General features: G+C 37.2%; 1 protein-coding gene across 18 annotated transcripts in view; it reads left to right on the top strand.

Moving 5' to 3' along the window:
* HUWE1 (HECT, UBA and WWE domain containing E3 ubiquitin protein ligase 1) overlaps positions 1-15,880 on the top strand; it is a 157,029-nt gene that overhangs the window by 69,231 nt on the left and 71,918 nt on the right. For 15 of the 18 annotated variants that reach the window (XM_061410215.1, XM_061410221.1, XM_061410214.1 and 12 more), the window contains 15 exons: positions 212-259; positions 341-409; positions 863-962; positions 1,894-2,015; positions 2,192-2,342; positions 2,458-2,585; positions 3,145-3,285; positions 3,488-3,593; positions 5,465-5,590; positions 6,109-6,210; positions 6,673-6,753; positions 10,845-10,951; positions 11,474-11,651; positions 12,482-12,573; positions 13,651-13,862. In XM_061410215.1, the coding sequence (XP_061266199.1) occupies positions 212-259; positions 341-409; positions 863-962; positions 1,894-2,015; positions 2,192-2,342; positions 2,458-2,585; positions 3,145-3,285; positions 3,488-3,593; positions 5,465-5,590; positions 6,109-6,210; positions 6,673-6,753; positions 10,845-10,951; positions 11,474-11,651; positions 12,482-12,573; positions 13,651-13,862 (1,763 nt within the window). The remainder of the gene's footprint in view (positions 1-211; positions 260-340; positions 410-862; positions 963-1,893; positions 2,016-2,191; positions 2,343-2,457; positions 2,586-3,144; positions 3,286-3,487; positions 3,594-5,464; positions 5,591-6,108; positions 6,211-6,672; positions 6,754-10,844; positions 10,952-11,473; positions 11,652-12,481; positions 12,574-13,650; positions 13,863-15,880) is intronic. The other 3 variants (XM_061410226.1, XM_061410228.1, XM_061410227.1) reach the window with 1 other exon arrangement.

The following is a 15,880-nucleotide window of genomic DNA, read 5'->3' as shown; positions in this document are numbered from 1 at the left end:
TTTTAATCTGGTTTCAAAGACGCTTTGCTGAGAATGTATAACATGAGCATTTAGGGTGCTCTAAAGAACACTTTGATTTTTGAGAGCATGCAGTTGAGTCTTCTATGTAGGGTAACATCTTGTTTTTCAGATAGCTCTTGGCAGTCCTATGGCATGGGGAATCTAATGTATACAGTGACTTCTAACAACTCTCTTATCTTTCTAATTTCAGACATCTAGTAACACACTACATTATATTCACATAGAGCAACTTGACAAGGTAAGAGGAATATTTGACTGTTGGTTAGTTCTAACATTTAGTTCACTTTTTTGTTCCTAACTATCTTTTTTCCTAATGTAGATTTCAGAAAGCCCTTCTGAAATCATGGAGTCTCTTACCAAAATGTACAGCATTCCTAAGGATAAGCAGGTATGATATGTCTTATAAATATCTAAATAATATCCATATAAATCAGACTATTGTGCTGGAGTGGAGAGATAGCATAGCAGAAAGAATGGAGTCACACCCATGTTCAAATTAGCTTCTGTGGGCCTTAGTTTCCTCATGTTTTATGAGGGCAACACTTACTGGCTTCCTAGGTCCTGATACAGTTTGAGGAAAACAGAAGCAGCTTTATTCACCATGAATATCTAAGAGGTGGTAGCTTAACACTTGGATACCAAAGGAGAAAACATTTCGTTGTGTTATATTTTTTCTGCTCATTGTAATGATATTTAATTTGATAAATCAGATATTTAATTTGATTAATAATCAGAACTCTTGCCAAATGTCAAGAGCCAAATGAGTAAGACTTAGCCCTCCCTCAGAAAGTATAGTCATCTTTTCCATTGGTTTCCTAATTTAGGTCTTATGTCTCTACAGATGCTGTTATTTACACACATACGGCTGGCCCATGGCTTTTCTAATCACAGGAAGCGATTGCAAGCTGTTCAGGCCAGGCTACATGCAATATCTATATTAGGTAAGAGAATAACATGTAACAGGTCCTGGTTAGGCAGTTTAGACTTGATTTCCTTTGAACTTCATCTGTCTTTGTTGCTATGGGCTCATTGTAGTTACCTAGCTGGCAAGTTAAATTGTAGTCAAATTGCCAGCATTTCTAGTGTTCACTGTATTCATCATTCTTGAGCTCCTTAATGTTGGATCAGAAAGAGGATATGTATGATTCACACATCACATAGGTTTAGTGGGTGTTTTTTATTTTGTTTTTTTAATGAGTGTTCAGATAATCATCTTCCCTTAGACCCTATTTTTCCTCTTGCCGGTTCATCTTCCTCTCTTTGGGAGTGTAATTTTGAAATTCATTAAATAATACTGTGCATTTTACTTTTTCTTGTAAAGTGGTATAGTGGAAATCGCACTGGTTTCAGAGTCAGTCCTGGGCTTTCACCCTGACTTTGTAGATTATTAGGCATCTGTTTATCCTTTTGCCCTCATTTTCCTGATTTTATATTGGAACAATATGTATTTTATAAGCTGATCAGAGGGTTAAATGAAAAAACCGATAAAGTACTCAAGTTTTACTACAGTGTCATACAAGTTTCTGATTTCATCTGCAGTAGTCCATCAATTCTGTTCTTTATAAAAGCTTGTGTAAGTTTCCAGTGTAAAACAGAAACATATGAGTTATCAAGTAGTGATGTTATAAAGAATTAATTCTTCTCTTTTTATACTTAAATTTCTGAAAATCCTTGCTCAAGACAATTGATACCATTAATAGGAGAATCGGTTTGGTGGGTGTTTGGGGCTTATAACTATATTTGATCCAATCTTCTGAAACTCAATGATTTTGTCCTCCAATGCTGGTGGGAAGGGAGTCCTTCCGCAGAACCAGTAGATGCCGAAAGGTCTGTCATTGGGCAGTGGCTTGACCACTGCCTTCTTGCCTAAAGTGTTTATTTCTCCTTTTGCAGTGTATTCCAATGCCTTGCAGGAGTCAGCAAACAGTATCTTGTATAATGGGTTGATAGAGGAGTTGGTAGATGTCCTTCAGATAACAGATAAGCAGCTTATGGTAAGTATTTATTAGATTCTTTACCAGCTGAGCCACCAGGGAAATCCCACGAATACTGGAGTGGGTAGCCTATCCCTTCTCCAGTGGATCTTCCTGACCCAGGAATCGAACCAAGGTCTCCTGCATTGCAGGCGGATTCTTTACCAGCTGAGCTACTTTACTTTCTGTTTTCATAGGAGATAAAAGCTGCTTCTTTACGAACGTTAACATCAATTGTCCACTTAGAGAGAACTCCCAAACTCAGCAGTATTATTGATTGTACTGGAACTGCCTCCTACCATGGATTTTTGCCTGTACTTGTGCGAAACTGTATCCAGGCCATGATTGGTAAGTTTTTGTGGTTATTATCTTCGGCACCTAAAGGAACCCTACCCTTTGCTTTGTCTGCCTTTGTTTAATATCAAACTTGCTCTTTCTCTTCCTCTCTCAACTTCCCTTGTAGACCCTTCCATGGATCCATATCCTCACCAGTTTGCCACTGCTCTCTTCTCTTTTTTATACCATCTGGCAAGCTACGATGCTGGTGGCGAAGCCTTGGTCTCCTGTGGAATGATGGAAGCCTTATTGAAGGTGCTCTACTTACTTTTTTAAAATAAGTACATTTGGAGGGGAAATCAACTAAAAGAAGGTACAGAGTTATAAGTTTGAAGTGGTTCACAGTGAGGATAGTTAGCATAAGAAAGCTTATCCAGAAAATGTTATATTTGATTTCTCAAGTTTGGCCTTCTGGTTAGCTCATTAACAACTTGTAAGATCAGCTATTTCCATTATTAAGAATTGATCATAGTCCACCATGGTATAATAGGAGGCCCTGGGTACTAATTAAGATATTGCCACATCTCCTCATGACCTTAAGCATGATAGGCTTTGCCATGTGCTAGGCCTCAGGTACCAGCTCTTTTCTCCCTGAATATTTTATTTAATCCTGAAAGGTAATTTATGTCCCTGTTACTTCAGGCAGTTGCATCTCAGAAGTCATAGAGCTGTCATTTGGCAAGCACCAAAAATCAAACATATTTTTTCTTGCTGTACCATGGTGCCTCCCTGAGACTCTAGACTGCATGTTTCCAAAAGAATACATTATTACAGCTTTCATTTGATTGGTTTTACTTTTTTCTTTCCCTAATAGGTCATAAAGTTTCTTGGCGATGAACAGGACCAGATAACATTTGTCACCAGAGCTGTCAGAGTGGTTGACCTTATCACCAACCTGGACATGGCAGCTTTTCAATCCCATAGTGGACTTTCTATCTTCATTTATAGACTTGAGGTATACGAGGAGTACTTTGCATATACTTAGATATAGTGATTGCTATGCCTAGAAACTAATGTAATAACTGTAAAGAGCCATGTTATCCCTTTTTTGTTTTTAGAAGTCATTTCTGTAATCTGCCTGTGACACTCTTTTGTTATAATTTTTTAATCTCTATTATATATATAGGATTATCTTACTATTTCCCTTTTGATTATAGCATGAAGTTGATTTGTGCCGAAAAGAATGCCCTTTTGTGATCAAGCCAAAGATCCAGAGACCCAGTACTGCACAAGAAGGAGAAGAAATGGAAACTGATATGGATGGTAATTAATAATTACTATTAGTATTAGTTCATTACTGATTCATTATCTTCTTATTCCCACTAAAGTGTAAACTCCATGAGATCACGATACTGTTTTGTTCACTGGTATAATCTTCAGTAGTGCCTGATACGTATATCACAGGTGTTTAAATATATATTACGAAAAGATAAGGAGAATATAGACACTAAAATGGGACCCTGTGAAATTATCTGGCTATTTTGAGGAGGGGGAGGTAGAAAAGTTGTTGGGTAGGGAACAACTTTTAAATCATAAAATCTGAAAGAAGCCCAAGTGTTCTTAATCTTGGGGTAAATCAGATTATGTCCTTTTTAAAAACTTCCCCAGTGCATAGCTCTAATAATAGTACCCAAAATAAAAAATTGTTTCACAGCTATCCTAGCAGCTTTCTTAGTATTTAATCTTGTCTTCATGACCCAGGATGTCATTACATATATCTGTAACCATGCTAATAATAATGATAATAAATTTTTTATAATGGTTTTCATTCTTGACACTAAATATCCATAAGTTTTCATTCCTTTTTTTCCCCCCCCAAACACAGTTAACTATGTGCATTGCTGTCCCTAGAGGGCCCTTTACCCAATTTCTATCTCTAGTCTGCAATGGGCAACTTGGCATTTGAGGTAATGGGTATGGTCATGTGGTCCCAGGTGTTGATTAAAATGTGACATCTCCAAAATGGTGCGGTATAGAAGATGATTTAAAGACTGTTCACAATAAATCAGTGGTTGTCAAACTTAAGAAACCATAAGAATAAGAAAAAATTAAAGCGCTTGCTAAAGATTTAGTGTAATGCTTAATTTAGTAAGTTCATAAGTAAAGACTAGGAAATCTACATTTTTAACAACTAATTCTGGTGTTACGATGTACCTATAGAGAAAATTGTATATTCACTGAAAATTGGTTAGAGAACCATGAGTTTATGTCCTGTATGTCTGTATATGTATTTAAAAGATTGGAATAAAATATTTCAAAATGTAAGCAGTGGTTTATCACTAATGGAGCTTTTTATTGTATTTTGTATGCTGTAAGAAGTAATAGTCTATCTTGTACTTGATTGATTAAAATTATTCAAATATATAAAGTAGAAATGATAACTCACTTCCCAGCCACCATAGTTATTTTAGTGTAGTTCTTTTCAGTCTTTTATGCATATTCAAATATATGTTGACACAAGTATATAGTTTTATAAAACAAAATGAGAATTAACATACTGTTCAGTTTAGCAGTGTTCATTCATTGTATCATAGTCATCCTTCCATATCAGTCTTTATGCTTCTTATATTTAAGTCACCCTCCAAAAAAGCTCTTATCTACTACCCACCAGTAGTACAGAAATTACATATTTTACTTACCACCTTTTTCCCTTCCAAATTTGATGGATGAGAAATATTGAAGGACTTCTTTTGTAAGGGCTATTTTTAATTTGCATATCTTGAATAACTAGTGATATTAAATACCTTTCTAGTCTTTGTGGAAAGGTACAGTTGACCTTTGAACAGCACAGGTTTGAACTGCATGGGTCCCCTTATAAGTGGATTTTTTCAGTGAATATAGTATCTGTATAGTACTACAGATTTTATACAGTCTACAGTTGATTGACTCCACGGATTTGGAACCTCAGGTATGTTGGACTGACTGTAAAGTTACATGCAGATTTTCGACTATTTGAAGAGTCAGGGCCCCTAACCTTCGCGATGTTTAAGGGTCAATTGTGTTTTCATTTTGGTTTCAGTATTTTAATCCTTCTCCATTTTGATTCATCTTACTGTATAGAAAAAAATGTTCTCAAATAACTTTTTCTGCTGGTCTGTTTTATTCTAATTGCTTTGTCATAACTTTTACTTCAGTTACAGATGTGACTATGGAAAGTAGTCCCAGCTCATCCATCTCTATGGAGCACCGGCTGGATGTTGAATTAAGGGCATCAAGTTCCAGCAGCAGTAGCATCTCCTCTGGCCCTGGCCCTCGTCCTGGTGTGTAGACATATAGAGACACAACCAATCACAGTGATTGAAATACTAAGCTAGTGAAGCATGGTCCTTTGAGGGAGCTTAAGCAGTATATTTGGAGGTTTGCTTCTTATGACTATGACTGTTACTTTGCATTCTGGTGTTCATTTTCTCATAATTAATACTTATTTCATAGTATTTATAATTTTTCAACTCTTCACATATTGATTATTTTATCAACACATCCATGTTTGAGGGCAGATAATATTCAAAATGGGAAACAAGTATTAGAGTTAATCTTTTTACTTTGTGATTTTTCTCCTTAATACTTTAGACTTCTAGTATAATTTTGTGTGGTCCTTGGTGATTTATTTTTTCTCATTTTAAAGCTTAGGTAAATGTTCTTCCCAGCATCCAGAGATTTCACTTCGAATGTCTGCTAGTATTGGTATAGTGTATATGGATCTCCTAAAAATTTGTTTTATGTACCTGCTCATTGTACATAATGGTGAACCAGTATAATCCTCTTTCTCCCTTGCCAGGAGTCCAGTGTATTCCACAACGAGCCGCACTTCTCAAATCCATGTTGAATTTCCTCAAGAAGGCCATTCAAGACCCTGCTTTCTCAGATGGCATACGACATGGTATTGGATTCTAGATATTTTCTAGAAGGGTGTTTGACTCTAGCAAGGATTGGTCCTTTTCATAGTTTGTAGGAAAAGGCCATGACATTTTGAATAGCTTTTAGTATTAGCTTAGTCCTTTAGTGTTACTTTTCCTAGACCTAAGGATTGTTCAACTATTTTAATAGTGATTGATCTATTTTTTTCCTTTTCCAGCTTCTAGATGTGTTCACTTCCAGTCTGCTACCCCACTCTGTCTCTCCGTCTCTGTATTCTTTTATTCTTTGATCTACTGTTAAAAGGTTATCGCATAGACAAAGAATAAATAATAAAATATTAGGAGGAGACAAGTGGGTACAATTAAGGAATCAAAATACTTTGGTTACCACTGTGTGGTGTATGTAATATATTGATCCATCATCTCCACCCATCAAACTACTACTGGACTGATCATATTCTTCTTGATATTTGCTTTTCTCTTAGTGATGGATGGTTCTCTGCCTACCTCCCTGAAACACATCATCAGCAATGCAGAATACTATGGCCCATCACTCTTTCTCCTAGGTAACTGGGGTTGAACTTGTATATACCAAGCTGGAATAACCTGGCAGTGTTCTGTGTGTGTGTTTTATATCCTTGCAGAATATTTGTCCACTGTATGATTTTGTATCTTTCTAGTAGGTGATGAAATAGAGAAAGATCAGAGTTCCTTTTCAAATAATTATCCATTTGCAATATATTGTGTCAGGCAAACATTACACTACAGAAACCTTTTTTTCAGTGTATTGCAATCAGTAATACTATTGTACACTTGGCTTTTTGTGCTACACTTAAACACTGCAGGTATAATAAGAAACATGTCTTTATTCAGTGGTTAGCCCTTGCGGGCTCAGTCACTTCAGTCATGTCTGACTCTTTGCAACCCTGTGGACTATAGCCCGCCAGGCTCCTCTGTCCATGGGATTCTCCAGGCAAGAATACTGGAGTGGTTGCCATGCCCTCCTTTATGGGATATTCCAGACACAGGGATCAAACCTGTGTCTCCTGCAGCACAAGTGGATTCTTTGCCACTGAGCCACCAGGGAAGCCCCTGGTTCTTAGCCCCTAACCTTGGTCTAAAAAGGCCAATCAGAATGTTGTCCATTCTCAGAATTAAATGTCAAACCTGTAAGCTGTAGTATAGAAAATTGTTTCTTACTGTAGAAAATTCAGTTTTGGAACCTGTAGGTACTTTCTAGTTACTTGCAATAAATGTCCTTGCATTTGGACATCAGCACTACTTTGAGTGTTGCTATTGTTAAAACCTCATTTATTAATGCGTTTATTGAGTGCCATACATATTCAGGACAATAAACGAGATATATATGCTTCTAGAATTCCCCTTAAAACTGTAAACGAATTTAGTGGGAGGTGTAGAAATAGAGAATGCTTCCTGGTACCAGTAGCATGCATATTTTAATACTGCAGGGTGTCTGGAGGGAGTAGTTATGGCTACTACAGACTCAGATACTTAACTCCCTCACCAAAGCAATATAGCAATTTTGTATATTAACTTTGTATCCTGTGACTTTGCTAAATTAGTAGTTCATAACTGTTGATCTCTTAAGATATTCTATAAAGTCATCATCTACGAATAATTTTACTTTTATAATCTTTATGCCTTCTATTTTACTTTTTGTTCCTGACCTCAGGAGAAAGCATTCTGTCAATATTTCACCAATAAGTTTGAAGTTTGTTTTAAAAGAAAGTTTGAGGTTAGCAGAAGATTTTGTGTTGAATGTTTTGCTCCTCTTAATCAGGTTGAGGAAGTGATCCCTTGTGTTACAGCAACTCCATTTTGACATGGAGAGACTCCTTCCAAGGTTAGTTTCAGATGGAAAAACTCCTGACAGTAGTTTGGTATGATCAAAGAAAGATTTGTTACTCAGTTGGAGAAGTCCCAGGTAAAGGGGCAGGGAAGGATGGCTCTCTGGGAGAAATCCCCCAAACAGAAAAGCAAATGCACAAGCCTTTATTTATAAAGGGGAAGTTTAAAAGAAGCAGCAAGAAGATACTTGTTCTTGTGGTTAGGGGTGCGGAGCAGGTAAGCCCTCTCAGGATGATGCAGGAAGCATAAAAGCAGAATTGCTTCTTTAAAGTCTTAATTCGTCCCTGGCATTTGAATTAGCATAACAACCTCACAGGTTCCCTGTAAATAAACTTGTACTTGAGAGGGATGAAATTTGCAAATCCAACCCAACTCCTGGAGTTTACTCAAACTCATGTCCATCGAGTCGGTGATGCCATCCAGCCATCTCATCCTCTGTCGTCCCCTTCTCCTCCTGCCCCCAATCCCTCCCAGCATCAGAGTCTTTTCCAATGAGTCAAACTCTTCACATGAGGTGGCCAAAATACTGGAGGTTCAGTTTTAGCATCGTTCCTTCCAAAGAAATCCCAGGGCTGATCTCCTTTAGAATGGACTGGTTGGATCTCCTTGCAGTCCAAGGGACTCTCAAGAGTCTTCTCCAACACCACAGTTCAAAAGCATCAGTTCTTCAGCTCTCAGCTTTCTTCACAGTCCAACTCTCACATCCATACATGACCACAGGAAAAACCATAGCTTTGACTAGACGGACCTTTGTTGGCAAAGTAATGTCTCTGCTTTTGAATATGCTATCTAGGTTGGTCATAACTTTCCTTCCAAGGAGTAAGCGTCTTTTAATTTCATGGCTGCAGTCACCATCTGCAGTGATTTTGGAGCCCCAAAAAAAAAGTCTTCCCCTGTTTCCCCATCTATTTCCCATGAAGTGATGGGACCAGATGCCATGATCTTAGTTTTCTGAATGTTGAGCTTTAAGCCAACTTTTAGCATTATAGTTAGACCTCAAAATGACCCTGTTGCACAGTAACATTGTGATGCAGGATTGCAGTTACACCTCCTCAAGATAACAGACTTGATAATAGAACATTAATTTTAGTTTATGAATACTCAATTTTAATAGCTCCTTAGAATCTAAATTCTAAGGAATTTGTATAAATGAATGTCTATTGAAGAGGCTTTCATATACCAATAGAAACCCCAAAAAGGACTTATTTCCGTAAGTTTATATAGTTCATCAGAAATAGCAAAGGCCGTTCACAACTCTTGATCCCAGTAATTGTCATGTATCTGCCATTTCATTAGCATTTGATGAGAACTGTCTTGAACTGAAAATCCTCTGGTTGCTGACACCTAAGATCTAAAAGAAAGATCTACGAGTTTGTTTTATACATAGCTTATGGATATTGTATATGCATGTACCTTCCTTGTTTAGTTTTAGAAGTAAACTTTAAAAAAAACTCATGTGTTAGAAAGACTTGTTTTAATTGTTCTAAAGATTTAATAACATGTCTAGAATCAGCTTGATTGGCTTGATTCCTTCTGTTACCTGGTAGTATTTTTTACTTTAGAAATTCTTGTAGTAATCTAATCTGCTATCATTTCTTGAGAGTTAATTTTTATGACATCTTATAAAAGCACTGCATTTCATCATGCACTTTACATAGTTTCTAAAATTTTATTTGTTGTGAATCCAGTTACGTCTTTTTTCATTGCTAATATATATTACTCTTTTCTTTATTAGATTTTCCTTAAGTTTGTAAACTTTGTTCAGTCCTTTCTGAAGACTGGTTATTGGTTTTAATTATTTGTGTTTTTTGCTTGTAGTTTCACTAAATTCTGCTTTTTTTTGTTACTAAGTATTTTTTCTAGCTTCTCTTTTGGTTACTTTTTAATGAATGCAATAATGCTGTACTGATTCCTCTTGCATAGAGTTTTTGCCGAATTCTGGAATCATTAATAGAAGTCTTGGGGCACATTTCTAAATATTGTCAAAATACCCAAGGACTCTCAAAATTGCTGGTATTTTTAAATTGCTGAAAGGGCTTTTTAGAAGATACTTTGTCCATTTTCATATGTAAGTTTACATTCACTTTAACCCAGCAAACTCACAACCCTATCATACATTTTTTTCCTGCCTAAGCAATAGAAAAAAAGAGTTCATTTTTAAATTTATTAGTTTTTCCCACTATGGACTGGTTTGTATACAGGGTGGTACATGTATATAGTGGAATGATATGCAGCCATTCAAATTGAATGAGTTGTAGTGAAATGGGAAAGGTAAAGGAGATTATATCATGTGTATTACAATTGAAAAATGAAGTTAACCTCATTCTTGTAAAAATTAAAATTTCAGTTTTTATTTTTTCTTAAATTTTATATATTTAAGGTGTATAACACAATTTGATGTACATAGTGAAATGATTTCTACAGTTAAGCATTATCTCCTCACATAGTTTCCTTTTTTTGTGTGATGAGAGAATCTGAAATCTACTCTCTTAGCATATTTATACTACTCAATACAGTATTACTAACTATATATAATTGTCATGCCTATACATTGCTCCATACAAATCTTAAAGATTAATCACTAAATTCCTAATAGTGATCAATCTCTGATGAGCAGTATTAAGAACTTTTACTTCATACTAATTATGTGTGTTTAAATGTTGTACATTGAGTTCTGGGATTTTTTTATGTGTAGTGCTGTTATTTTGTTTTGTTTGAACCTTTGGAGTTTTGCTTTTAATATTTGTGAAGAATCTCTCAGTTTCTTATATTTCTCATCTCTTTTTAGCTACTGAAGTGGTGACTGTGTTTGTATTTCAAGAACCATCATTGCTTTCCTCACTCCAGGACAATGGATTGACAGATGTCATGCTACATGCACTGCTTATCAAAGACGTGAGTCCTTTCTGCTGCTCTGTAAAGAATTCTCAGTGCATAACCCCTTTCCATAAAATATACACACACACAAAAAGCAGTCTTATGACATGAAAATTCTCTCTTGTCTTCTATATGTAGTATTGAAACTATTGGAGGATGAGGGGAAGGGATAGTTAGGGAGTATGGGAATGACATGTACACACTGCTGTAGTTTAAATGGATAACCAATAGGGATATACTATATAACAAGGAAATCTGCTCAATATTATGGAACAACCTAAATGGGAAAATAAATCTGATAAAGAATAGATACATGTGTATGTATAACTGAATCACTTTGCTGTGCACCTGAAACTCACAACATTGTTAATCAACTATACTCCAATATAAAATAAAAAGTATTTTAAAAAGAAAAGAAACTATTGGGATCTGGTCATCAAGATTCTTTTTATCTCTCTGTGCAGTACCCCTGGCCAAAGTTTTCACAAGTCTACCTGAACTCTTCGAAATGTCTTCAAGCTCACTTTATCTTCTCTCTAGGTTCCTGCTACCCGTGAAGTTCTTGGCTCCCTCCCAAATGTTTTCAGTGCACTCTGCTTGAATGCCCGAGGTCTGCAGTCATTTGTACAGTGTCAGCCTTTTGAACGTCTCTTCAAAGTTCTCCTGTCTCCAGATTACCTCCCAGCCATGCGGAGAAGGAGGAGTTCTGATCCTCTAGGTAATTGATGAGAATTTGCCTTACAGTAAATAATTGGTTTGCTGTTGTGCCAAGATTGAGGTGATTTCCAAGCCACCAACTGGCAAGGAAACTGTTTCTTCTGTGGTATCACTTCATGTCTCTGGCTAGGTATGTGTTTATTGAGAATTATCACCATACATTCTATTGCAGGTAGAAAATAATATTTCATCCTTTACCTGTGTTCATAATATTTCCTTACTTCACAGCAGTTCACTGTTAAATGTACTGTTACAGCGCTGGTGAGGAATAGATATTAGAAAACCAGCAGTAGATTTTCAGGTCTGCCATCTAGTCTTCAGCAACAGGAGATCCTGGTAATTTTCTGTTCTAATATCCAAGCCCCTAAGATAGTCACAAATGAACAGATTTCATTCTCAGTGTATTTGAGACCAGATCACTGAGGCATAGCAATAAGGTAGAGTTTCAGAAGGAACCCAGTTTTCAAAAATGTGCTTTGTCACCACTGTAGCCTTTTAGCCATTATCATTCTTTATCGGGGCAGTCAGGGTTAACGGTTTATGCTTCTTTCTTTTCTCACTCTCTCTTCACTCTTCAGTACTAACTCAGACCTTGACAGTAGAAAGTACTAGAGTATAATGTAGCATACATGGTTACTTTTAAATGTTTTTACTAGACTCCTGTCCAGTGATTTGGTTGTAGAGGTTGGTATGAGTTCATTTGAGAAAGCATGACATTGGAAAATCGCAACCACCAACTCAGTTTCTCCTTTCCTCCTTAAATTGGCACCCAAAAAAAAATAGTTCAAGCTCTGTTTTCTACAGTCTAACAGTTCCATTTTTGGCTTTAAGGGGATACTGCCTCCAACCTAGGAAGTGCTGTAGATGAGCTCATGAGACATCAGCCTACCCTCAAAACAGATGCAACGACTGCGATCATCAAGGTGGGAAGTGATACGACCATGGACATGAGAGAGCGGTGGAGTGGGAGTTTTTAGAAAAAGGCATGGCATACTGGAGGTCATTTGGATTCTTAGACTGTGCCTATAAAAGGATTATGTCTGCCTCATTTCCTCCAAGTCCTTGGGTTGGTCCTTTACCCCACCCCACCCCCGCAGAAAGTCACTTAAGTACTGCTTTCTTTTATAGGATATTAAGTTGCTGAGGCTTAGCTTCTGTTCGTAAAAACATATTACCCTTTCTAGTCTTTCTTGCTTAGGTTTTTGTTTGGGGGTTTTTTATTTCACATTTACTAGTTGTCTCACTTCGGAGAAGGCAATGGCACCCCACTCCAGTACTCTTGCCTGGAAAATCTCACGGATGGAGGAGCCTGGTAGGCTCTAGCCCATGGGGTCGCTAAGAGTCAGGCAGGACTCAGCGACTTAACTTTCACTTTTCACTTCTATGCATTGGAGAAGGAAATGGCAACCCACTCCAGTATTCTTGCCTGGAGAATCCCAGGGACAGAGGAGCCTAGTGGGCTGCCGTCTATGGGGTCGCACAGAGTCGGACACGATTAAAGCAACTTAGCAGCAGTTGTCTCTTAGGGTTATTGAAACTGGTATTTGAGTTACTGGTGGTTGGTGAGTTAGAACATGGAGTCAGGTCAGTCATTCGATCACTTAACAGCCATGTGATCCTGAAGAAGTTATTTAAATTCATAGGACTTCCAGTTTCCTTCTTGTAAGATGAAATTAATGGCTACATGCCAGAAATAGTGTATATAATATTTAGTTAAAGTGTTTTAGAAGGAGAAGAGGGCGTCAGGATGAATTGGCTGGATGGCATCACCGATGCAATGGACATGAATTTGGGCAAACTTCAGGAGATGGTGAGAGACAGGAGGCCTGGCATGCTGCAGTTCATGGGGTCACAAAAGTTGGACATGACTGGGCAACTGAACAAACAACAAAAGTGTTTTGGCACTTCTGTATATAGCACATAGAAAGTGCTCCAAAAATGTTAGTCATCTCCCCATTACTTAATTACTAATAAATAATCTTGCTTCCTTTGCCTTTCAGTTACTTGAAGAAATCTGTAATCTTGGAAGAGACCCTAAATACATCTGTCAGAAGCCATCAATCCAGAAGGCAGATGGCACTGCCGCTGCTCCTCCCCCAAGATCTAACCATGCTGCAGAAGAGGCCTCTAGTGAGGATGAGGAGGAAGAGGAAGTACAGGCCATGCAGAGCTTTAATTCTACCCAGCAGAATGAAACTGAGCCTAATCAGCAGTAGGTGTTCACAAGACAAGTTCTCTAGCCTTGTGATCTTGAGCATGTTGTTTTCACCTGTTAAAAATGAGAGAGTTGAATTAGATCTGGTTGTAAGGTTCTTCCAGCCCAAAATGTCTTACAATTTTTCTTTCTTTGATTCTTGTGTGTCATTTGTGCTTTGGTGTTTGTTTTGGTTGCCTTAGCAAGCTTGTTTTATTAAATGCTGTTCATGAAATTCAGTCAGAATTCAATATATCAAATTAAATGGCCTTCCTCAGAGGATTTCCCTTTGTTGATTTGGTATTCCACATCATTTACTGCTTGACTGTTTCCATAAGAGAGCATACATCTCCTAAGAAATTTTTAGGAGTTACAGGGATTTGTTGATTGGTCTTTGTTTATTTGATCTGTTCATTCCATATAAATCAGAAGACTTTGGAATGTACTATATGATTGTAGTCAGACACAGAAGATTTTCCTTCTTCTATTTATTTGAGGTTTTTCTACATAAAAATTGATTTCCTGGATGTAAGATGGGGACAGAGATGATAAAGACTGCTGGTGGACCTGGTTCTTTGAGCCTACCATGTTTGCATGCAAGGGATGAAAAGCAATAGCTGTTGCTATATCTCTTAATTGCTTTCATGCTAGAAGTAGATGTGATCCCTCTGGACAGTTATGCATTCACTTATTTAATAAGTGCTCTTTTGATGTATATATAGAAGTTGTTTTTAGAAAAGCATGATCATTTTAGGCGTGGATATGAATGGGTTTGAGCTGATCTTGAAGGGTGACTTGGGACTTAAGATTATGGTGGAATAGACACCAGGAGTGAAGGGCTAGAATCCAAAACAAATATCCCCTCTTGAAACTCTAGAAAGTAATTAAGTATGTTGCTTTCTTGGTCAGATATATTTTCCTTATCTGAGAAGGCAACCCTGCCTTCATCTAATGCCATCTTCTGTTTTGATTAAAATGTTCTTTCTGGAAAAGGAGGATACCCTAAAAGATTACGGGACTTCACTTGCAAAGGAGTTGGAATCTTGGTGCTTCATTGCCACATCCTGGGTTGTCAGCCATCCTGCTGGCATAGAGTTCTCTTTCCTGGCAACAAACAAGGGAATGATTTCTTGAATGTTAGTATTTGTGGTGGTTTTGAGTCAAGCTGTGCACATTCATCTGCATATAACTTTTCTATCTAGACTCCTTATATCTTTTGTCTAACATGCCCAGATTTTAAGCTGCCTTGATAAATTAACATTTTTTCAAGTCCTCAAATATCTTCACTCTGCACACTTTTCTTGGAATATCATGTGACCCTGTATATTATCTTCATATTTATCCCCATCCCCAAATTATCTGATCTCTCCTTTTCTATCTGCCAGATTGCTGCAAGTTCATCTCAGATACCTTATTCTTATAGGAAATTTTCTCCCAACAGTTTTGTTAAAAATTATTTATATATTCTCTAATGCTTTCCCCCACTGATCTGTATACTTCTCCAAAGGCAAGGACAATATCTCATTCAACAGTGTATCCCAATCACTTTGTGTATAGTAGATAATCAGTCATTAACTGTTTATTTAGTGGTTGATAGAATGAATCAAGAGTATCAAATTAGGGGGCTTCCCTGGTGGCTCCGTGGTAAAGAATCTGCCTACCAATGCAAGACACAGGTTTGATCCCTGATACAGGAAGATCCCACACGCCACGGAGCAACTAAGCCCGTGTGCCACAACTATTGAGCCTGTGTTCTAGACCCTGGGAGTCACAACTACTGAAGCCCATGCACCTTAATGCCCAGGCTCTGCTAATCTAAGAATCTCACAAATATTGATACATGTATACTTTTCCACTTCTGCCACCTTTACAAGCTTCATTTGGGTCATATGAGGATTATTAGGGCTGAGAGAGAATGCAAAAGACTACCTAAACTCAACTTAGATTTTGAAAACCACTATTAAAGGCAAATTCTTTTTTTAAAAAAAATTTGTTTATTTTAATTGGAGGCTAATTACTTTACAATATTACAGTGG

This window comes from Bos javanicus, chromosome X, assembly GCF_032452875.1.
Source record: "Bos javanicus breed banteng chromosome X, ARS-OSU_banteng_1.0, whole genome shotgun sequence".
Lineage (NCBI taxonomy): Eukaryota > Metazoa > Chordata > Mammalia > Artiodactyla > Bovidae > Bos > Bos javanicus.
This window is presented reverse-complemented; position numbering and strand designations above follow the sequence as displayed.